Here is a 24,069-nt window from a genome sequence, read left to right on the forward strand (position 1 = left end):
GCACTCAGCCTTCTTCACAGTCCAACTCTCACATCCATACATGACCACAGGAAAAACCATAGCCTTGACTTACACTTCTTACACTTACGGTCGTATTAAAGACTGTGATCAGTGACAGGAACTAATCCATGTCAAGGGTATTTTCATTTTTCCAAAAACTTCTTCCCAAATTTAACCCACTTTTGATGCCTTTTCAGTATCTATTAAAATCCATGTTATATGGTATGTACGTGTGTGCTCAGTTGCTTCAGTCATGTTCGACTCTTTGCAGCTCTATGGACTGTAGCCCACAAGGCTCCTCCATCCATGAGATTCTCCAGGCAAGAATATTGGAGTGGGTTACCATGCCCTCCTCCAGGGGATCTTCCCAACCCAGGGATCAAACCTGTGACTCTTACCTCTAACCTGCATTGCAGGCGGGATCTTTACCACTGTGCCACCTGGGAAGCCCATCATATGGTAGGCCATATAGTTTTTCGTCTCCAATCTCAAGGTCCTTAAAGTTCTTTACTTGAGCTATATCACACCTTTTGTGTCCTCAAATATTATAAGTACTTCCAGAGCTTGGGGCATGGCATTAAAGTCCACTGTGAAAGGCCAGTGGTCTGGGAGGAAGAGCCTAAACTTTGGAGGCAGAGCAAGTTGGGACTGAATACTCACGCTGGGACTCTGGGCCAGTTCCCATACCCCTTCAACAGTGACAGTAATGGTCCCTTGCAGATAATAGCTAGAATATAAGTAGTAAAATGTCTGGTATACTAGCAAGGGCCTCAATAAAATATAGCAATAATAAGGGCAATAATAATACCAATAAGGGGAATTACAATACTGCAATCATTGCAGACATTTTCCAAGTTATTATATAAGCCCAACATAATGTTTTCATTCATTTGCTCAAAAAATTTTATGATTCCTCTATGAGAAAGATGCTTTTACTCTTTCTATTTTACAGAGAGGAAGCTGAGGCTGGGTGATTATATAACTCACCAGGTCACACAGGTTGTAGTAAAACCATCATTCAAACTCAAGTCCATCTGACATTTAGAGCCCTTGATCTATCCCCTTAGTTTCTCAGTCATATCTGACTCTTTGTGACTCCATGGACTGTAGCCTGCCAGGCTCTTCTGTGTATGGGATTCTCCAGGCAAGAATACTGGAGTGGGTTGCCATTTCCTTCTCCAGGGGAGCTTCCTGACATAGGGATCGAATCTAGGTCTCGTGAATTACAGGCAGATTCTTTACCATCTGAGCCACCAGGGAAGCCTCAACTGTGCCATGCCATATCTCAGTATTTAGTGAGTCACACCCATGGAAAGGCTGGGTGATGTCTTATCTGCAGATTCATTTATTCAACAAATGCTTATCGCTTACCATATACCAGGCATCTTCTATGTGCTGAGGACACAGACATGCATAAAACAACTTTAAAAACCGCTGAACTTGCAGAGTTTGCATTGAAGAAGAAAGACAATGGATAAGAACATGTTAGAGTATTTTAAGAAAGTGAGAGTATTTTAGAAAGGGCTAAGTACTATAGAGAAAAATTAATTTGAGAAGATCAATGAGGAGGTAAGGAGTGCTGCTATATATGCACAGTTTTAAAAAGGACAGCCAGAGGGGGTCTCAGTGAGAAAACAACAAGTGGGCAAAGAAATGAGAGGCAAGAGAGTGACCCTTGGCCAGAGAAAATGACTGTGCCTGGTGTTTCCAGGAATCTCCAGAAAGCTAGTGTGACTGGAGGAATGGATGGGGAGTAGGAAGGAGTAGTAGATGACATATTCAGAGAGGTACGGGTAGGGTGGCCAGTCTCTGGAGGAGTTTGCTGGAGGAGTTTGCTTTCATTCTAAGTGCTAGGGAAAGGTTTTGGAGGGATCTGGGTTGAGACGCAACAGGATCTGATGGCTGCCATTTGTAAAATAAGGTAGAGGGAGGGCAATGAAGGAGATAGGGAGAAGAGTTAGTTAGGAGGATATTACAATAAACTAGGTGGTATAAAGCGATCAGATTCTGGATATATGTTGATGGTAGAACCAACAGAATTTGCAGATATCAATATTGAACAATCTATTATGCCTGATATTATTATTTGGAAACAGAAAACAATCTATTGAGCTTAGCCAAGTCAGTCTCTTTTGATAAGGACAAGAAGTATTCAACAAAGTGCTCTGACTAGCTATTTCCAGACTTCAGAAGAGGAACATTTAGGCCAGGCCATTTTATCTTTAGCTTCCATTCATCTTGTCTTTCTAAAAAGTTATGTTTTTACAGTTATCAGTGTGGATGCCAACATTAGGTCTTTACACACTATGCTATTTTTGACTAATTTAGAAAGTATCCTTCTGCCATTGCATGATTCAAGGGCAATTAAAAATTAACAGCAATTGCAACCAAAATAAGAGTAAACATACGATATTAAATACCATGAGCTTACTACTAGAAAGCCCGCACGACAGTTTTGTTTTAAAGAAGTGGCTACACATAGTTGATGTGCTTATCTGGTTTGCTAAATGATGCTTTAAATGACTGGCTTTTCAGTTCCTAAATTTTGCCGTCTTGATTAGACGCCACTTAAACAAACAAAAACAATCACAGAAATACCAGTGATGGGCCTAACCATTCATTATCTGCTTAATTATTCCTTCTTTTCATGCTTTTATCATTCTGGTTAGGCCCTGTGGCCTGCTGCTTTGCTTGCTGAGGGTACTGGAGGACAGGCACTGACTACAGGAGGCAGCGTTGATGTCTGCAGAGTGCGCTGTACTTTGCAAAGCTCTAGAGAGCGAGACACCCACTCCAGTGTTCTTGCCTGGAGAATCCCAGGGACGGGGAAGCCTGGTGGGCTGCCGTCTCTGGGGTCGCACAGAGTCGGACACGACTGAAGCAACTTAGCAGCAGCAGCAGAGAGCGAGGCAGAACTGGCTCCTGTTATCGTTTTATTCAATACCGTCAGGCTAGGAGAGCAAGGAATGAAGGCAGCATCCAAGGTTGCAGTGTACTTTGTTTCCAGCCGTTTGGGGCTATTTGAAGAGCATGCGTGTCTGGGAACAAAGATTATATAATCTCTTGTTCCCCTCTTACTCATTCTTGTCGGAAGACTAAAGCAGACCTGTGGGTACCAACCGGCTCTCCCTTAACTTTCACTATTTTAGATAAAAAGTGCCCATCCCTCTCCTTTCCAGTGCAGGAAACTGGAGATTTTGGGTTGGATGCAAGACAGAAATCGCAGCAGTGCTGGATGAGGATGGGGCAGCGGGGTTGGCTGTGTTACCCACCAGGACAGCTACAAGAGAATCTTCACCTTCTTTGACAGCATGGCCATTTCCCATGTCGACGATTTCTAGAGAGTTGCAGGAATATATTTTGAAGCTATTCATTACTTATTGAGTGTCTGCTTGTCTTTCCCCAGAATTCTAAGTATGATTAAGGTATAGTCCAAAAACCTAAGAGAGCTCTATATTTGGCAAAACTAATACAATTTTGTAAAGTTTAAAAATAAAATAAAATTGTAGTTGGAAAAAAATAAAATAAAATAAAACAAATGAGATAAAGTACCCCTTAGCCCATTTTTTTAAAAAGACACAGTCCAGCTCTCAAAACACACACAATTTAGTAGGCACAACAGACACATAAATACACAATAATAATGCAGGGTTGTGAGTGCTGTAATAAAAGTGAGTAAAGAGTGCAAAGAAGTGTATCATTCTCTAAGTTTAGAACAGGAAGGGGAAAAGAAAATGAAGACTTTTTCCCGATGGAGATGACTCTGGTGATCTATGGTAATTACACCTCTGTCACCAGCAATTTTAGAAGTGAAGGACTTTCAGATTTGTGCTAAGGAATATTTAGTTTAAATCTATTTGTATATCCCTTTAATAGGGTCTCTGTAACACAAAACCTAGATCTATATTATATAACAATTATAATATGGGAGTGGGTTGCCATTTCCTACTTTAGGGGTTCCTCCCCACTCAGGGATCAAACCCATATCTCTTGGGTCTCCTGCATTGGCAGGTGGCTTCTTTACCACTGGGCCACCTGGGAAGCCCATGAGACAGATACTTACAAATATTATGTTAGGACTGATGCATTTCTCCATAATCTGGTTTAATACTAAGGGCTATCTTTTTTTTTTCTATGAAATTTTATAGGAAGAAAATCTCCCAAGAGAATTAAAATTAGGAGACTACTTCACCTTGACATATAAAAATAAACCTGTAACAGATTTTGAAGCATCTACTGTATTACTTCAGCTCTTCTTATGGTGGAAAGATATTCCTATAACCATAAATATAAACGTCAGAAAAGTCTCCAATGGGCATCTCTTCTGGCAATCTTCAAACTGGCAGTCAGGATTAAACAGGATAAACTGACTGGCTGCTGCTGCTGCTGCTAAGTCACTTCAGTCATGTCCGACTCTACGCGACCCCATAGACAGCAGCCCACCAGGCTCCCCCATCCCTGGGATTCTCCAGGCAAGAACACTGGAGTGGGTTGCCATTTCCTTCTCCAATGCATGAAAGTGAAAAGTGAAAGTGAAGTCGCTTAGTCGTGTCCGACTCCTAGCGACCCCATGGACTGCACCCTACCAGGCTCCTCTGTCCATGGGATTTTCCAGGCAAGAGTACTGGAGTGGGGTGCCATTGCTAATTCTCTCTTACTCCTAGCCCTGGCTCTCTGAGGTCACCATACTGACATATTTACAAAGAACTGTGGGAAAGTCAGCACTACCCTTGTTTTGTGGGCAAGCAGATGACTCCAGCTCATGCAGACAACTGGTTTGAGCATTGAAGCCACTCAAGAGATACTGAATGATATTCCTGCTCCCAGAATAGAAAGTCAGTCCCAATCCATCAGTGGTGGGCTTTGTCCAAGGTCCTTTGGCTGCTGACAAGGAGCACCGTTTGCTGGGTGTGATGTGTTATAAAAACGTGTGCGTGTGGAGGCCCTGTGACCCCCTCTTTGTTGGTATGTCTCTGAAAACACAGAGGCTTTCAGTAGCACTGAAAGCAATTCATACCCACAAGGGCCTTTTATTTGGGGCTACTTGGCCCAAATCATGCTCATTGGTTTAACTTCCTCAGTTGCCACAACTCGAAATGGTTATAATTAATCTTAAAAAATCACAATCAAGGTTGCCATCTTTCTATAAACTGGAATTAAATCCTAGCATATAACAAGGTTATAGTTGAGGAATCCCACAGGGTCCACCAAAATAAAGAGCAGCCTATATCAGAGACATCTTCCAATCCTCTCCTTATCACTGGAGGTGAGGCTTTGGCCTTAGCTTTTTTCATTGACTGCCCTCAATATACTTTAAACATCTGGTTGGTATAATTACATTAGCTGACACTCTTCACTAGGTTCCCACTGGGTCTGGCTCTGGACTAATAATAATAGGGCTTCCCTTTTTTTAGTTAAGGCATGAAACAGATGTCATAGTGGCAGAAAAAATGGGCCCTCTAACTTTGTGGTTCTTGGTCCAGTAGGTCTTTCCTCACAGTGAAGATTTTGTAATGCCCTCCTCTCACTATTCTGAAATATATAAGAATAACCTGTAAGTTATCTCAACATTTAATATGATGCTTTAATGCTATTATTCAGAGGACTAAACAGAAAGTTGTATACAATTAAGTCATACATTTGTTTATTTAACAAATTTTTATTGTTAAAAGATTTATTCAACAAATATTTATTGAGTATCTACTCTTTGCCAGGTCATGAAGGAACTGGCTGCCCACTCCAGTATTCTTGCCTGGAGAATCACATGGACAGAGAAGCCTGGTGGGCTAGAATCCATGGGGTCACAAAGTATTGGACATGACTGACCGATTCACAGACAGATGAAAACCAAACTAAGGTCTCTGCTCTCCTGGAGCTTGCTTGCAGTGGGGACGGAGGAGAAAGAGGATGAATATTGAACGTAATTAATAAGTAGACTATATGGTATGCTAGAGTGATGTATGTTAACAGAAGATGGAAAAGTAGAGCAAGATAAGGGGTTTGAAGAGTGTGGGGGAGGTCACAGTTTATATATTTAATTATGGTGTCTGGAGTAGACCTCACTGATAAGGGGAGCCTAAGCAAAGGACTGAAGGAAGTGAAGAAGCAGCTAAGGGGATATCAGGAGAAAAGTGCTCAGGCAGTGGGGGGAGCCACAGAGAAAGTCTGGTGTCCTCTGGGACTCTGATAGGGGGGCAAAGTGAGCAACGGGAAGAATAACAGGCCAGAGACGTAACAGGGAACCAGGCCATGAAGTACCTTGGAGGTAATTCTAAGGTCTTTGGTGTTACGTAGCAGCCATCAACAAGACTTGAGTAAAGAATACGTATTTAAGGGTGCAATCTAGAGTCAGATGATCATGAAGCAGAGTTTAAAGCTATATTAGTGTCTATATTTAGTCATGTAGGACCTGGGACAATTTTTGCTATTTATGTCTAGTTGTCTAATAGTGTCACTATTTATTACTGCCTAATTTTTTAAAAGACAATTAGTATCCCCAACACACAATACAAATAGTGCTCCCCAGTCACTGTGGCAACTTAATTCCCCTACAGATGTCTAAAGTACTGAGGGGGCAATACTGCCATCTCCCAACTGAGAATCATTTCTCACAGCAACAGTTTTTAAACATTTTGGTTTTAGGAACTCAAAGGTTATTGAGGATCTCAAAGAGCTTTTTTTGGTGAGTGGGTTATATCTATCAAAATTTACCATTTTAGAAATTAAAATTGAGAACATGTTAAAACATACTGTGTTCTTGGGCTGAAAAAATCAAAATGACCATACTACCCAAGGCAAGCTACATATTCAATATCATCTCTGCCAAAACACTAAAGACATTTTTCACAGAACTAAAACAAATAATTTAAAAATAAGAATGGAAACACAAAAGAGCCTGAATAGCCAAGGCATTCTTGGGAAAGAAGAACAGACCTGAACAGAGTCATGCTCCCTGACTTCAGACTATATCACAAAGCCACAATAATCAAAATAGCATAGTGCTGGCCCAAAAACAGACACATAGATTAATGGAACAGAACACAGCACCCAGGAACAAACTCAGTTACCTATGGTCACTTAATCTATGACAGAGGAGGCAAAAATATACAATGGAGAAAAGACAGTCTTGAAGAGTGCTGGGAAAACTGGACAGCTACATGTACAATGAGATTAGAACATTTCCTCACACCGTACACAAAAATAAATGCAAAATGGACTACAGACCTAAATGTAAGACTGAAAACTCCTAGAGGAAAACATAGGCAGAAGAGTGTTTGACATAAATCATAGCAATATTGTTTTCTGGATCTGTCTTCTAAAGCAAGGAAGTAAAAGCCAAAAAAAAAAAAAACAAATTGGACCTAATTAAACTTTATTTCTTTGGCATTGCAAAGGAAACCATTGACAAAATGAAAAGTCAACCTGCTGAATGGAAGAAAATATTTGCAAATGATATGACTATTAAGAAGTTAATAGCTAAGATATATTATCATCTCATACAACTCAATATAAAAAAAAACCTGATTACAAAATGAGCAGAATACCTGAATAGACATTTTTCCAAAGAGGAAAGGCAGATGGTCAATAGGTACATGAAAAGATGGCCAACACTGCCAATCATCAAGGAAATACCAATCAAAACCATAATTACATACCACCTCACACCTGTCATCATTTCTGTAATCAAATTTAGAGGAACGTAATCAGGATGTAGAGGAAAAAGAACTCTCATATACTGTTGTTTGGAATTTAAACTGGTATAGTCAGGACTCTACTGGTGGCCCAGTGGCTTAAATCTCTCTAAATCTCAATACAGGAGACCTGCATTCAATCCCTAGTCAGGGAGCTAGATCCAGCTTGCCACAACTCAGACCTGCTGCAGCCAAATGCATAAACAAACAAACTGGTACAGCCATTCTGGAAAATGATATGGAGGTTTCTCAAAAAAACTAAAAATATAACTTTTCCCTATGACCCCACTATTCCACTCCAGGTAATATATATGAAAAAAATCAAACCACTAATTTGAAAAGATACATGTAGCCCCATGTTCATGGTAGCATTAATTGAAAATTGCCAAGATAGAGAAGCAAACTTAGTGTCCATCAACAGATGAATGGATAAAGAAGATGTTTTACACAATGGAATGTGGTACACTCAGTTCAGTTCAGTCGTTCAGTCGTGTCCAACTCTTTGCGACTCCATGAATCTCAGCACGCCAGGCCTCCCTGTCCATCACCAACTCCTGGAGTTCACTCAGACTCACGTCCATTGAGTCCGTGATGCCATCCAGCCATCTCATCCTCTGTCATCCCCTTCTCCTCCTGCCCCCAATCCCTCCCAGCATCAGAGGCTTTTCCAATGAGTCAATTCTTCGCATGAGGTGACCAAAGTACTGGAGTTTCAACTTTAGTATCGTTCCTTCCAAAGAAATCCCAGGGCTGATCTCCTTTAGAATGGACTGGTTGGATCTCCTTGCAGTCCAAGGGACTCTCAAGAGTCTTCTCCAACACCACAGTTCAAAAGCATCAATTCTTCGGCGCTCAGCTTTCTTCACAGTCCAACTCTCACATCCATACATGACCACAGGAAACACCATAGCCTTGACTAGACGAACCTTTGTTGGCAAAGTAATGTCTCTGCTTTTCAATATGCTATCTAGGTTGGTCATAACTTTCCTTTCAAGGAGTGAGCGTCTTTTAATTTCATGGCTGCAGTCACCATCTGTAGTGATTTTGGAGCCCCCCAAAAATAAAGTCTGACACTGTTTCCACTGTTTCCCCATCTATTTCCCATGAAGTGGTGGGACCAGATGCCATGATCTTCGTTTTCTGAATGTTGAGCTTTAAGCCAACTTTTTCACTCTCCTCTTTCACTTTCATCAAGAGGCTTTTGAGTTCCTCTTCACTTTCTGCTATAAGGGTGGTGTCATCTGCATATCTGAGGTGATTGATATTTCTCCCGGCAATCTTGATTCCAGCTTGTGTTTCTTCCAGTCCAGCGTTTCTCATGATGTACTCTGCATATAAGTTAAATAAACAGGGTGACAATATACAGCCTTGACGTACTCCTTTTCCTATTGTGGAAGCAGTCTGTTGTTCCATGTCCAGTTCTAACTCTTGCTTCCTGACGTGCATACAGATTTCTCAACAGGCAGGTCAGGCTGTCTGGTATTCCCATCTGTTTCAGAATTTTCTACAGTTTATTGTGATCCACACAGTCAAAGGCTTTGGCATAGTCAATAAAGCAGAAATAGATGTTTTTCTGGAACTCTCTTGCTTTTTCCATGATCCAGCTGATGTTGGCAATTTGATTTCTGGTTCTTCTGCCTTTTCTAAAACCAGCTTGAACATCTGGAAGTTCACGGTTCATGTATTGCTGAAGCCTGGCTTGGAGAATTTTGAACATTACTTTACTAGCGTGTGAGATGAGTGCAATTGTGCGGTAGTTTGAGCATTCTTTGGCATTGCCTTTCTTTGGGATTGGGATGAAAACTGACCTTTTCCAGTCCTGTGGCCACTGCTGAGTTTTCCAAATTTGCTGGCATATTGAGTGCAGCACTTTCACAGCATCATCTTTCAGGATTTGAAATAGCTCAACTGGAATTCCATCACCTCCACTAGCTTTGTTCATAGTGATGCTTTCTAAGGCCCACTTGACTTCACATTCCAGTATGTCTGGCTCTAGGTCAGTGATCACACCATCATGATTATCTGGGTCATGAAGATCTTTTTTGTACAGTTCTTCTGTGTATTCTTGCCACCTCTTCTTAGTATCTTCTGCTTCTGTTAGGTCCCTACCATTTCTGTCCTTTATTGAGCCCATCTTTGCATGAAATGTTCCCTTGGTATCTCTAATTTTCTTGAAGAGATCTCTAGTCTTTCCCATTCTGTTGTTTTCCTCTATTTCTTTGCACTGATTGCTGAGGAAGGCTTTCTTATCTCTTCTTGCTATTCTTTGGAACTCTGCATTCAGATGCTTATATCTTTCCTTTTCTCCTTTGCTTTTTGCTTCTCTTCTTTTCACAGCTATTTGTAAGGCCTCCCCAGACAGCCATTGTGCTTTTTTGCATTTCTTTTCCATGGGGATGGTCTTGATCCCTGTCTCTTGTACAATGTCAAGAACCTCAGTCCATAGTTCATCAGGCACTCTATCTAGCAGATCTAGGCCCTTAAATCTATTTCTCACTTCCACTGTATAATCATAAGGGATTTGACTTAGGTCATACCTGAATGGTCTAGTGGTTTTCCCTACTTTCTTCAATTTCAGTCTGAATTTGGTAATAAGGAGTTCATGATCTGAGCCACAGTCAGCTCCTGGTCTTGTTTTTGTTGACTGTATAGAGCTTCTCCATCTTTGGCTGCAAAGAATATAATCAATCTGATTTCGGTGTTGACCATCTGGTGATGTCCACGTGTAGAGTCTTTTCTTGTGTTGTTGGAAGAGGAACTCCCCAGGTCAATAGGTGCCCAATATGATACTGGAGATCAGTGGAGAAATAACTCCAGAAAGAATGAAGGGATGGAGCCAAAGCAAAGACAATACCCAGCTGTGGATGTGACTGGTGATAGAAGCAAGGTCCGATGATGTAAAGAGCAATATTGCATAGGAACCTGGAATGTCAGGTCCATGAATCAAGGCAAATTGGAAGTGGTCAAACAAGAGATGGCAAGAGTGAATGTTGACATTCTAGGAATCAGCGAACTCAAATGGACTGGAATGGGTGAATTTAACTCAGATGACTATTATATCTACTACTGCGGTCAGGAATCCCTCAGAAGAAATGGAGTAGCCATCATGGTCAACAAAAGAGTCTGAAATGCAGTACTTGGATGCAATCACAAAAACGACAGAATAATCTCTGTTCGTTTCCAAGGCAAACCATTCAATATCACAGTAATCCAAGTTTATGCCCCAACCAGTAATGCTGAAGAAGCTGAAGGTTCTATGAAGACCTACAAGACCTTTTAGAATGAACACCCAAAAAAGATGTCTTTTTCATTATAGGGGACTGGAATGCAAAAGTAGGAAGTCAAGAAACACCTGGAGTAACAGGCAAATTTGGCCTTGGAATATGGAATGAAGCAGGGCAAAGACTAATAGAGTTTTGCCAAGAAAATGCACTGGTCATAGCAAACACCCTCTTCCAACAACACAAGAGAAGACTCTACACATGGACATCACCAGGTGGTACACTATTTGACCATAAAAAGAGGGAAATTTTGCTATTTGCAGCAATATGAATAAACGTGGAAGGTATTATGCTAAGTGAAATAAGTCAGAGAAAAACAAATACTGTATAATACCATGCATGAAATATAAAAAATTCAGCAAATTAGTGACCATAACAAAAAAGAAACAGATTCACGGATACAAAGAATAGATTAGTGTTTAGCAGCAATGAGAGGGAAGGGGGCAGGGGCAATATAGAGATAGAGGGATAAGGTATTATGTATAAGATAAGCTACAATGATGTATAACACAGGGGACACAGCCAATATTTTAGAATAATTATAAATGGATCATAACCTTTAAAAATTGTGAATCACTATACTGTAAACCCTTGGAATGCAAGGAGATCCAACCAGTCAATCCTAAAGGAAATCAGTCCTGAATATTCACTGGAAGGACTGATGCTGAAACTGAAACTCCAATACTTGGGCTACCTGATGCGAAGAGCTGACTCATTGGAAAAGACCCTGATGCTGGGAAAGATTGAAGGCGGGAAGAGAGGGGGACAACAGAGGATGAGAGGATGAGATGGTTGGATGGCATCACCAACTCAATGGACATGAATTTGAGTAAACTCTGGGAGTTGGTGATGGACAGGGAGGCCTGGTGTGCTGCAGTCCATGGGGTTGCAAAGAGTTGGACATGACTGAGCGACTGAACTGATATTGTACACCTATAAATTATATAATATTATATTACATCAACTATACTTGAATTAAACAATAAGAGATATTCATTTGGAAATAACAATAATAAATTCATGACGTTAACATTCAGTTTAGTACAGTTCAGTCGCTCAGTCGTGTCCGACTCTTTGCGACCCCATGAACCACAGCATGCCAGGCCTCCCTGTCCATCACCAACTCCTGGAGTCCACCCAAACCCATGTCTATTGAGTTGGTGATGCCATCCAACCATCTCATCCTCTGTCGTCCCCTTCTCCTCCTGCCCTCAATCTTTCCCAGCATCAGGGTCTTTTCAAATGAGTCAGCTCTTCACATCAGGTGGCCAAAGTATTGGAGTTTCAGCTTCAACATCAGTCCTACCAATGAACACCAGCACTGATCTCCTTTAGGATGGACTGGTTGGATCTCCTTGTAGTCCAAGGGACTAATGTTAACATTAGAGTGATCAAATATTATGCAGCCTTTGAAAAACTCCATTGTATACTCATGAGAGAATGACAGTAAGAAAAAGCAAATAATATCTCAGTATTATTTATAAAAGAGTTTTGACTTCACAAACCCCTAAATGGGTCTTGGGAATTCCTAGAGGTTCCTGAGCTACACTTTGAGAACCATGACTAAGAGCAACAGAAATAAAGTTTAATGTATATATGAATTTATTTCTCTTGGGATCTAGGGTTGTGCCAAGTCACTTCAGTCATGTCTGACTCTTTTTGACTCCAAGGACTGTAACCCATCAGGCTCCTCTGTCCATGGGATTCTCCAGGCAAGAATAATGGAGTGGGTTGCCATTTCCTCCTCCAGGGGTTCTTCCCAATGCAGAGATCAAACCCGAGTCTCCTCATTGGGGGCAGATTCTTTACTATCTGAGTCACCAGGGAAGCTCAAATGAAAGTCATTCAGTTGTGCCTGACTCTTTGAGCCCCCATGGGCTATAGAGTTCATGGAATTCTCCAGGCCAAAATACTAGAGTGGGTAGCTGTTCCCTTCTACAGGGGATCTTCCCAACCCAGGGATCGGACCCAGGTTTCCCGCATTGCAGGCAGATTCTTTACCAGCTGAGCCATCAGGGAAGCCCAGGGATCTAGAATCAGATGCAAAAGAACATTTATAGTATCCTGTATAACTAGGTGCATTCTTGAGTGCTAGAAGTGAACCATCTTGGTATATGCTGGGGAGCCCAAAATTTATGATAGAAGAATGAGAAACAAGACAGATAAGAAACTGGAAAATAAAGACAAAGGAGACTCTGGGCTTTATAAAATGAAGAGAGGCAGTAGAAAAGTTATGTCTAAACCTTTAAGAGTTTAAATAAATTATGGCAAAAACATTTAAAGACTTTATTTTCAATTAACATTTAACAAGAAACTGCACATATCTGACTTGCTATTAGATTAGAAACACAAAAGTTGTTTGGCCTAAAATAAATGTAAAAATATATCATGAATTCCTCTGTTTTTACAAGTCCTTATAGACACTTTAGGGCCTTCAGTAAATATATATTTAATTAAATTCTGCACAGAAGAGTATGGGGTGTCAGATGATTATCTGAATAATTCACATAAGTGAATTAACTAGCTGGAGAGGTCTTTTGCAATGGAATAAAATTCTTTAGATTTAAAAAATTAAAAATTATATTAGGTGATTAAATCTTTTATATTTTTAGGCAATAACACTGAAAATTGCCACCTGTCAGGCCTTTGTCTTTAGAATGATACCTTTCTTTTTATTTCTCATCTACATAATATCTACTCATTCAAGGGTCTGCTCCTCATCTTGACACCTACTGCAGGATCTCAGATTCTGAAGGCCCAGGAGAGAAAACAGAGTCCAAGTTCAAAAGCTCATCTAAGACTTGAAGCCCCCCCTTCAACCAGGTGGTCATACCAACCTGGCATCAATGGCTCTAGTGACAGGGAATCACTATTTCGACAGGAATATTCTGATTCATTTTTTGGCAATTATAAATTAGGGGGGATTTTGCATTTTGTCTCTCTGGAGCTTTTGTCTAAGTTTAAATGAAATAAGGGGTGAAAAAGAGGGATAGCATGTGTCACCGAGATGATGTGATTCGTGTCTGTCACCTGCCCTCTTGCACTGCAGTGTGGATGGCTTGCTGAGCATCTATTCTATTCCTAGTGTGTCTCTTCCTGAAACCAGAGAAGCCACTAAGGCCCAAGGGGCATTTCCTGACTTCTTTGCAAGCTGGGGTTGCAGATGTGTTTCGGGCCGCATGGATCAGAGGTATCTGCCTGAGATCTGACACTAGAGCTCAGTTCTCCAAGAGGGCGAACTGCTCACAGAGCGGGCGAGCGGGAGTGGAGTACGCTGCCATCACAGCGCCTTCCCCACAGGCTCACGTGGCAGGACCTGCAACATCTTGGCTCTTTCATGTGGCTCTTGTAGTAACCCTTGGAAGTTGGGCTTAGAGCTTGTTTTTGTAGGCCCTTCCTGCCTCCAAAGATTCTGTGATCCACTAAAAACTCTATAATAAATTCCTTTCTGATGAAACGTGCTAGAAGAAAGTTTGCTCTCTGGATTGAACCTTGGTCTTTACTATTCTTACTAACCCCTAACACCCTCCCCGTGACAGTCTTTTGGATAACTGACCAAAAAATCAATTCAACATCTTCCTTTCTCTAGTACAAACTGGTGGCTTCAGTGACTAGATCTGGACTGGCATCCTTGCCCTGCCATTTATGAGCCGGAGTGTGTGTATGTGCGTACGTGCATATGTGTGTGTGTGTGTGCGTGTGTGTGTTGATCTGGACAAGTTATTTAACCTTCCACACCTCTGTTTTCTATTTTGTAAAGGGAAGATAACAACAATACCTAATTAGGTTGTTGTGAGATTAATTGTGATAATCCTTATATCAGGCTTAGGGTACTGTCTGACACGTGATAAGGGCTCAATAAATGTTAGTTGCTATGATTACTGTCATTATCATTTTCATTGAGCTAGTTTCAATGGCCTTGATTTTAAAACACCAGATATACCAACCGAGGACTTATTCTGGTTAGCTTGTCAATGTCCTTCTTTAAAGAGTAGCTTCTAAAACTGAATTCCCACCCCAGGATGTCTGATGAACCCAGAAGGGAGTATCTTTTCAACATTCTCCTCTGATTGAATGTAACAAAACTGATGTATGTATAATTCACTCTCATAGAGATTAAGCTTGATTCAAACTCAAAGACTTTATTTTCTACTGTTAAATCAAGAAATCACTGCTTTTTACACAGGCAAGCCTTTTGATTTATAATTTTTAATGTTCATTGTGCAGAACTAAGTCTATTATTTAAGGTTGTTGATTATATGTATAAATTGTATATTATATAGTATATATGTATACAAATAGCATACATATTGGTCTGATATATAGTGAATTAATTATGCCTCTAGCAAGTTTGATAAAGAAGCAATTATCTCCTCAAAGTCAATAGTTACTATGTTGAACAGGTTAGACAAGGGATAGAGCGCTGCATTCCTCTGCGTGGCATTTCCCACTGCCATCAATCCTTTAATATAATCACCCTTTGGGGTGGATCATTTAGTCATTTCTGAGTCTAACTACACTATCATGTCATCCAAATATCCCTGCAGTAAGATTTTATTTCAAAAGCATAGTTAAATCCAGATCCTGTCTGCAGTATTTCCCTAATCCACTGTTCTAGAAAATTCATTTCTTATTTACACACCTATATCATAATGCAACAAAATATATAGAATAATTTAATTTTAAACAATGATTCTAACATCAAAAGCATTTCTTCAAGCACTGGGTAAAACCCTGGAGCCAGCCCTCCAAGTCAAATCAGCAATTCTCTATTTCTTTACTCAAAGGATCATTTTGTAATCTTACTTCCACAGAACTCAATTAATTATTTTATAGCATTTCTCTTCCCTCATTTCCCATTGATAGTGGGACCACCACTTTTTCAGCCCATAGTCCTTCACCTCTAGAGCATATCAAACCCAATTATTAATCTCTTTTGTCATCCCACCTATTCTTCCAGAGCAGTATCTTCTAGCCATGTGACCAGCATATGAATCACACATGATTTCTGCAATTCCCTGTAAAACACTAGTTCAGACTCAGGTCTCACCTGCCCTTATGCTAAATTATCATTTTAATTACTCTCCTCACAAATATTATCAACTGTTTGGTTTTAGAAGAACACTTTTGCATTTCTATAATTAGAATATGACTTAGCTTTTTAAAAAATAAAATTACTAAAGGAAGCAACATTTATTTCTATGTGCAATATGGTGTCAGAAAGTATACTATTTGCTTAAAAGTCTTCTACAATCTTCATTATTAAAAGGCAAATAGAAACATTAAGTTATAGAAAAGAAATAGAGAATTCTTGGGAACTTTATAATATATTTTGTGTAAAATTTTGATTTTATGTTTCAAGAAATATTTTAAAATGTTTCAAGAAATATCTTAAAATATTAAGATTTTAAGATAGTGAGAGTTTGAAAATTAAGAGTGATATCCACAAATAACTCCCACCCCCCCATGGGTAAATTATTTTACCCTTGATAACTCACAAATATAAAGGAACTCTGTCGCATTTTGTATATAATACTTTCAATGGAACTATGTAGTTTAAAGGACATCTATTTTCTCTTCTTCAATGATAGGTTTTAAATAGCAATCATAAATTCTAAGACTGCATTTATCAGATATCACTAATGTTATTAAATGTGATGATGTCTATGAAAGGCCTATGCTATTAAAAATTTAAACTGCTACAATTCTATAAAAGAAACAGCATGGCTCCTCCTATTCTAGTAGAGCTATCATATTTGGAGGGCCACTCAAGCAACAGTGGCTTCCATCTTGTGCACTTTGCTTGAGTAACCCAAAAAAGTTAATTTTTTAAAGGGATAATATCTTGGATACATATGTTCTTGGCATTTAGTATATAAAACTTCCAAAGACCAGACTTGCCTTTTTCTGTACAGCTAGCTTTTCATTTTCTTTCTCTGAATAGATCCATAATGTTCAGGGAAAATACCGAGAATAATAAATCCAAATCTCTGTATAAAATATACCTTCATGACACACTCAAGCTGGAAATCACAGGAACCAATAAAAATGCAGGCAGCCTACTGATAATGAGGTCAGAAATACAAATAAATTTACTTTTAATGAAGACTGGAGGCACAGTAATCAAAGTGTTAAAATTCATTTCATGCATATCTCATTTGCTTCTTAGCTGATATTTACCACGCAATCTGTGAGAAAGTAGAGGCCTAAGAAGCTCCAGATAAATGGCTCAATTAATTGTACAGAGGTAGACTTCTTTGAGCTGAGCTGGAGCTGTGAGCTCTTTATTAAAAGCACTATTCTGTAGCCCATAACCTTGTTCCTTGACTCCTCTCTGGTTTCCAATTTAAACAAGTCCCCATGCGGCCTGCTCTAAAGGGCTTTGTCTCCCTGTCATTGTTAAGAGAGCTGAGGCATCCTGGAAGTGTGAAATCAGACCTCATGAGTTGAACGGTTCCCCAGGGAACGCCGGACTGCGCAGAAGGTCAAAGTCATGGGCCGGACCATCTAAAAGTGTCTGATCGCCGGTCTGTGACACAGCAAGTTGGGGGTGGTGGTGAGGAGGTGGGGGGGGTAGGCTAGACTGAAGAGGACTGAAATTGAACACATCTTAATTAAAGCCCACAGACAGCAAAACAAAATGTTTTCTAGGCAGCCTGTCAAACGGGGCTTAAATTTAGCTCTGCTAATGAATCTGAGCTGCTAACTGTTATTTCTTAAGATAATAAGACTCTCACGGAAGCTGATAAAAAAACTGTAGCATGTCTTTTTCTGCTGTTTTGTTACTTAAATATTTTCCAACAATGAAGACAGTTTTCCTAAAGAAAAACATGGGAAAAGTCTATGCAAATAAAGGGGTAGTAAACATCTCTCTTAATAACTAGTAGGTTTCCAGACTCCGGGGGCTGGTGAGTCGCAATCTTGATGCACAGCCTTGTTCCGGAAAAAGCTATGCTCATTTAGTGGGACTGTTTCAATGACAGCTCTGTTAATTGTAAAATTCTCTCCCTCTCTTCCTTTTTTTTTTCTTGCTCTCCCTCTATTGTTTCCTGAAAGAGATGTGCATTAATTTGAGAGATCAATTCACCTGGAGTGAAGAAGTTTTATATGAGTGTACCTTTTAATACAGTGAAAAGGCAGAGCATCTTTTGAAAGGGTTTCACAGTTCTCCCATATCAGTGTGTCTGAAACTGAGTGCCTGGTATCCCTGGGGAGGCTGTGACCTCTTCCTCAGGAGCTCAAAAAAACAACCCAAGGGAAAATGAAGGGGAGGGGCTGAGGAGAAGAACCCTTTTCTTTTTCTTCTTTAAGAACTTGAAAGAACCAAGAGGCCAGGTCTAAATACTCTGCAAAGAAAGCCTCACTCAATATAGAAATGTGCAGCTGAAAGCAAAAATTAGGCCCCGTCCAAAGAAGAATAATTAGAAGCTAGGAAAGACAAATTCCAACATACAGTGAACTGTTTCCCACCACCAAATAAAAAAAAAAATTTTTCCCCCTCATTGGTCTTTCTCTCACACAATCTGTCCAGTTTCAAGGAATACTTGATTTAGCAGTAGGCTCTTCCCCAGTGAACACAGGCCCAGACAGTCGGAAGATTTTGCTCTGATGGTCCAGAGAGACATTAACCTTTTCACTGGTTACTTGAAAGGTAAGTAAGTTGTACCACGCAGTATTTTTCAGTGAATCGAACTTTTTCCCTCCTGAAGAATTTCACTGACCAACTTTGAAAACCAGAGTGCCACTTTCTCAGGCTGTGAAAGGCTGCCCACAATTTGACTGAAATTTCAATCCACTCTTGTGCCTCGTTCAATGCATGTGTATGTGTGGGAGTTGTAAATGGAGGCCTTAACCACCAGAGTTAATCTCTTTTTTAAATCTGTATTAACCTTAATGATTTGAAGTGCACTGTCCAACACTGAGCCATTGAGACCGAAGAAAAAACTACCCTCAACTATCAACAGTTTATTAGGGGCTTAACTGAAGTGACCCACTGTAGTAGCCTTCAGCTGAACAAGGCTATAGGCTTTTTGTGGAAAGCAGAAGAATTGAGGGTTTCATTAAAAAGTAATTTGTGCTTTATACTCACTCATTCAAAGAGAGTCTCAATTGCTCTTTATTCACACAGAGTTAATACAGTATCACAATGTTTCTCAATGAATGTGTTGTAACAAAAGAAAAATTTTACATTTTGAAAGGGAAAAACTCTTTGTAACTGCAGTAAGATTGATGGCTACTTAAAAGATTACAGAATCTCTTTTCTGGTGCTCATGCTAAATGATGAAATATTGTAATTTAAAATTTTTTGCTTAAACTGTGGATGCTTAACTTGATATTCTGGTCATTAAACATATTTTAAGAATTGAGTGAAGTTGGTCAAATATAAGTTTGTGTTGTTGGACTTGTCTGGGAAAGTGTTTGGAAACCAACCAAGTATCTTATGGCAACAGCCTGGTTTATATCAGCTCAAAAGTATTTTTTGCTTCACACAGAGAGCTATCAGTGATTTAAAATCTCCCCTCTCCATCCACAACAGTCCTAAACGGATGCTAATTTGAGCATTTGTAGACAGCACCACTGATTCTCTTCGCTTTCCTCAAACTGTTGCTAAGTATCTTGTAGAGCCTGACTATGATTATCCACTGAGATGCACGACATATTTTTAAAGTTCTACTTTGAAAAAGCAGGAGATAAAGTATACAAAGAGCTTATTTGTGCCCCAAATTTCATGCTAAAGACCAGGAAGGAGCAGTACATATTTATATGTATGTATTTATAGGGTAAGTATGCATTTATCCTTTGCAGAAGTAAAGATTTAAAAAAAAAAATGGCAGAATATTCAGACATCTGACTTGAATATATGGTCCTCGGTTTTGGCCACCATCACAAATGTCAGAAAGACCACAAAAGGCCCAAGAGTGAGCGAGGTCAAAGACTGAATTATCCTCTTGCCCCTGAATAGTTCAACATCTCTCTTGTTCAATTCAGAGCACATTAGATTATAAGGTCAGTGTGGAATGAGGAATCATTAGATTTATATCCCTAAAACTGGAAGGAAAAAATGGAGAATCTGTTATTTAGTATTCTCCAAATTAAAGTCCATTTTATCAGATCAAAATTATGTCTCACTGAATCCCTAGGGAAAAGGCAATTGCTATTCACACTAATTTACATAGAACCATTATGAAAGAAATATACCTATTTTCTCCAGCTTCAAGAGAACATGTACTTTAACTTGCAGAGTGGCATATAGGCCATCTGGGTTAAAGTAATTGGCATATTCATGAAGTTTCAAAAGCAATGACAGCTTCTCTCCAAGAGACACAAACAGATAATTACATTTAACTTGTGTAATGGGCAGGTATCTAAACTTCTGAAGTAAATGGGATTTGAATTTTTGTTTAAGAAATTACTGTACCCACTATAAATATCCAGGGATAGTTCTTAACACTTTGATGCTAGTGTTAGGAGCCTGCCTGCCAGAGCAGGAGACACAAACAGACGTGAGTTTGATCCCTAGGTCAGGAAGATCCTCTGGAGAAGGAAATGGCAACCCACTCCAGTATTCTTGCCTGGAGAATCCCATGGACAGAGGAGCCTGGTGGGCTACAGTCCATGGAGCCGCAAAGAGTTGGACATGATTGAAGTGACTTGGCATGCACGCACGCACACATGATACCCTCTGACATACTTTTAATTTTAGTCTTTATCTTCAGATGCTTTTAGCCCAACACTGGGTGCTCTCCTTCACTGCAGAAAATACTCAAGAAAAGTGAAGATGCCTCCTGTGATGGTAAATGTCATTGCCATGAATTTCTGAATCTACCTGCTGCTGGGAATCAAAGGCTGGCCAGAACCTCTGTAGTGTAAAAGCAGCACTGAATTCCTCTTCTGGTCTTTAAGTCCATGTTCAAAGTGAACAAAAAAGAACAGACCAGTTAGTCAACCATTCATGTTGACTATTGGTTCTAATAATGAAAGCTCATAATAAATAAAATCATTTTGTCCAGATTAATTTGGTTACAATCACACATGAAATAAAATAGAACATGAATAAACTTGACATTCACTAACTGTTTAGTACAAGAAGCCAAGTCAGTATAGGTGCAAAAAAATTACAATCTTCTCTCCCACTATTTTCAGGTATGCCTATCTTGAAACAATATCTCACAGTTGTTATTATCTGCTTGGTTAAAAATGAGTTGATAATATCTTCCATAAAGAAACTGTAAAGTCCCACCATTTTTACTTTTATGATACAATAAATAGTTACTCAATACTATGCAAATATTAAAAAATTTAAAATGTTGTCATTTTGGAATAGACATTTTAGTTTTAAGGCATGTGATCTTTTAATTAGATTTTGATTCTGTTCCATTAATTAAGGGCAGCAGTGACCATATAATGAGCTCGCAAGCCCTCATTTGGTAGGAAAAGTCTATTTCTCCCTTTCAAATAACTTAGCTACCCTTTGAGGGTCAACTTGCTGGCCATTCACAGTAAGCATATTTCTACAAATTATAAGTGGATACTTTCTTTCAGGAACAGGGAAGTTTGCACAAAGATTGGTCAAGTCAATCCTATTTATTGTCCATCTTGAGATGGACAGTTTAAGGAATCGTATAAATACCTCCCAAATCCTATGAAATTAAACAGTAAGTAAATGCTCACATAGCTGTAAATTCAAAACAATAATTCTGGAAAGTAATGAAATAATTAGCATGTTATAGAAACAGCAGTATCCAAATCAGGAAGCTTTACGATATCATATTGATTTTGGCATTTTCACAGGCCTGTTTCTTGGTTTTCCAGGCCTGTCTCTTGAAAAACAGTTTAGAACAATGTAGATGTTTAGTTTAGATCCAGAATTATCTCTGGGACAGACTAGGGAATTTGGACGACTAAAGAACTGGATCGGCAACACAAATACCAGAAGTTCGTTCCAAGTAATTGAGTGTTAGGCATCTAAACTTTTCAGCAAACCACGCAAGAGATTTCACGCATGTCTGAATTATCAGTGTTGATGCTGCACAGTCAGCTGAGGGAGGCTGATACTGTTTTACGAGAAGATGCATCATTACTACCCAGAGATGCCAAAATGACAAAACCTGAAAGAAATACAACCACTATGTTGACTAAACCTGGGAGAAGGCAACAATTCAAAAGCTGTTTTCCTTTCTACTGTTCATTTTTTATTATGTTACCCTTCTTTTAAACAGCTGAGACAGTATAAAAATCAGGTGGATGGCAAATCTTTGTGAGATCAACACACTTTACAATTTCCTTGGATTATTCAGTCAGACGAAATGAAAAGTTCAGTCATCAGACTATAGACCCGGCATGCTGCTTGATACGTAGGCAAAAGAAAAACTGCCGCGTTTCTTACCTGTGACGTCAGCAGCCATCAACCCTTCCGCTCGGATCACTTTCACCTGGAGGAAGCCCACATCTTTCAGGTTGTGAAATATCCGCAACGGGCTCTGAAACACCCCAAAGTCAGTATTAGAAAAGAAAGGTCCTAAAACACCTCTAGGAGTGCTCTGAGAAAATACCAAGTGCTATGGTTGATCTCAGGATGCTGCTGAAATGAGCCAACGGATATTTGTGTTTCTTCAATAAGGATGCCCTTTTCCGCCATCATGAATATGGACACATACACACATACATTTGTGTAGATAATTATTGCTATGTAAGGAGATTATTTTTTAAAGAGTAAAAAAAATACCACAACATTGCTTCTCTATAAGTAATTAGCAGTAGATAGTGAACAATCAATTATAAAATATGACATGTCTGCTTTCTTCCATCCATCTCCTTTACCAAAGCACTCCAGGAAATCTTTTATCTATAGGCATGATGATCGGGAGACTAGTAATTCTTAATAGGAATCTTAGATTGTTGGTTAAGTAACACACACACTTAAGGCTTTGGGAGTAAGACAACATTAAATTAATTATTTTTCTACTATATTTTCTCCTTGGTGAGCTTTGGAAACTGTAGGTGCTAGATGAGGGTTAAAGACTATGTTTTAATATTTAATTCAAAAGGTTTAAATATTAGAAAACACCACACACCTTTCAGGTAATATATAATCTTTTAAAATAAATCAAGATGATTACTAAAAATAAATTCAAAAGTGATGGATAATGTTTTCTTAAATTTGTAAATTTATGTCATTGTCGTAGGTATAAAAGTATAGAAATTTTGATAGAAGAATCAGACTCAAATGCTAAAACCAATTTAATTTCATGAATTAATAATAGTAGAGTATGAATAAGTGTAATACCTAAAGGAATTAAAAGAAGGGATACCAAGAAAATAATTCACAACTCTCATGAACTTAAACAGAGAGTAAAATCAACCAATAGTACATGATGCACATTTGTTCTAGAGAAGGAAATGGCAACCCGCTCCAGTATTCTTGCCTGGAAAAGTCCATGGATAAAGCAGCCTGGCGGGCTACAGTTCACAGGGTCACAGACAGCTGGACGTGATTGAATGACAGGACACACACACGTTTGTTTATTTGCACTTCAGTGCAATTTTCTCATGACAAAATCAGTATTTTTATTCAGTAAATCAAAGGCACTGCTTTATCATAATCTTTAATATGCTTTAAAACTGGAAAGCATAACACAGTTTCTCATAATAAAGTTATCTATTAAAATGTTACTAAAGATCATTCCCATCTTTGTGTTGAGAATGTGAGAATACTGAGAAGCACAAGCTTACCACAATATTAACTTTATCAGCCCTGTATGACTAGTCATTGTTTAGACTGAAGCTCTGACCTTGGTACACTGAGAGGAGGAAACACAGATAGATGTGTAATCTCATAGCCTAACTTTGTTAAAAAAAACAGTGTTTAGCACAAGGATTAACTCCTAATCTTTTATTGTTTTTAAACAGCTGTTTATCACCCAAACTCTGTTTAAGCTACCCAGATGACAGGGTTTAATAAAAATGCACTTCTCTCTCCATTTAAATTCCTGTAAATTGAGGGTTTAAGAGTGGAAATGTTAGACCGAGTATTATAATTCAGAGATCTGTAGACTTGTTGTCTTCCTAAGGTGGTAATGGTCAGGTGTGGGAAGCTG

General features: G+C 39.2%; 1 protein-coding gene across 10 annotated transcripts in view; it reads right to left on the bottom strand.

The window, feature by feature from the left end:
• The window catches only part of MCTP1 (multiple C2 and transmembrane domain containing 1), a 1,073,276-nt gene that overhangs the window by 682,912 nt on the left and 366,295 nt on the right, over positions 1-24,069 (bottom strand). For all 10 annotated transcript variants that reach the window (XM_061424408.1, XM_061424399.1, XM_061424398.1 and 7 more), the window contains one exon: positions 22,359-22,452. In XM_061424408.1, the coding sequence (XP_061280392.1) occupies positions 22,359-22,452 (94 nt within the window). The remainder of the gene's footprint in view (positions 1-22,358; positions 22,453-24,069) is intronic.

The sequence above is a fragment of the Bos javanicus genome, chromosome 7 (assembly GCF_032452875.1).
Source record: "Bos javanicus breed banteng chromosome 7, ARS-OSU_banteng_1.0, whole genome shotgun sequence".
NCBI lineage: Eukaryota > Metazoa > Chordata > Mammalia > Artiodactyla > Bovidae > Bos > Bos javanicus.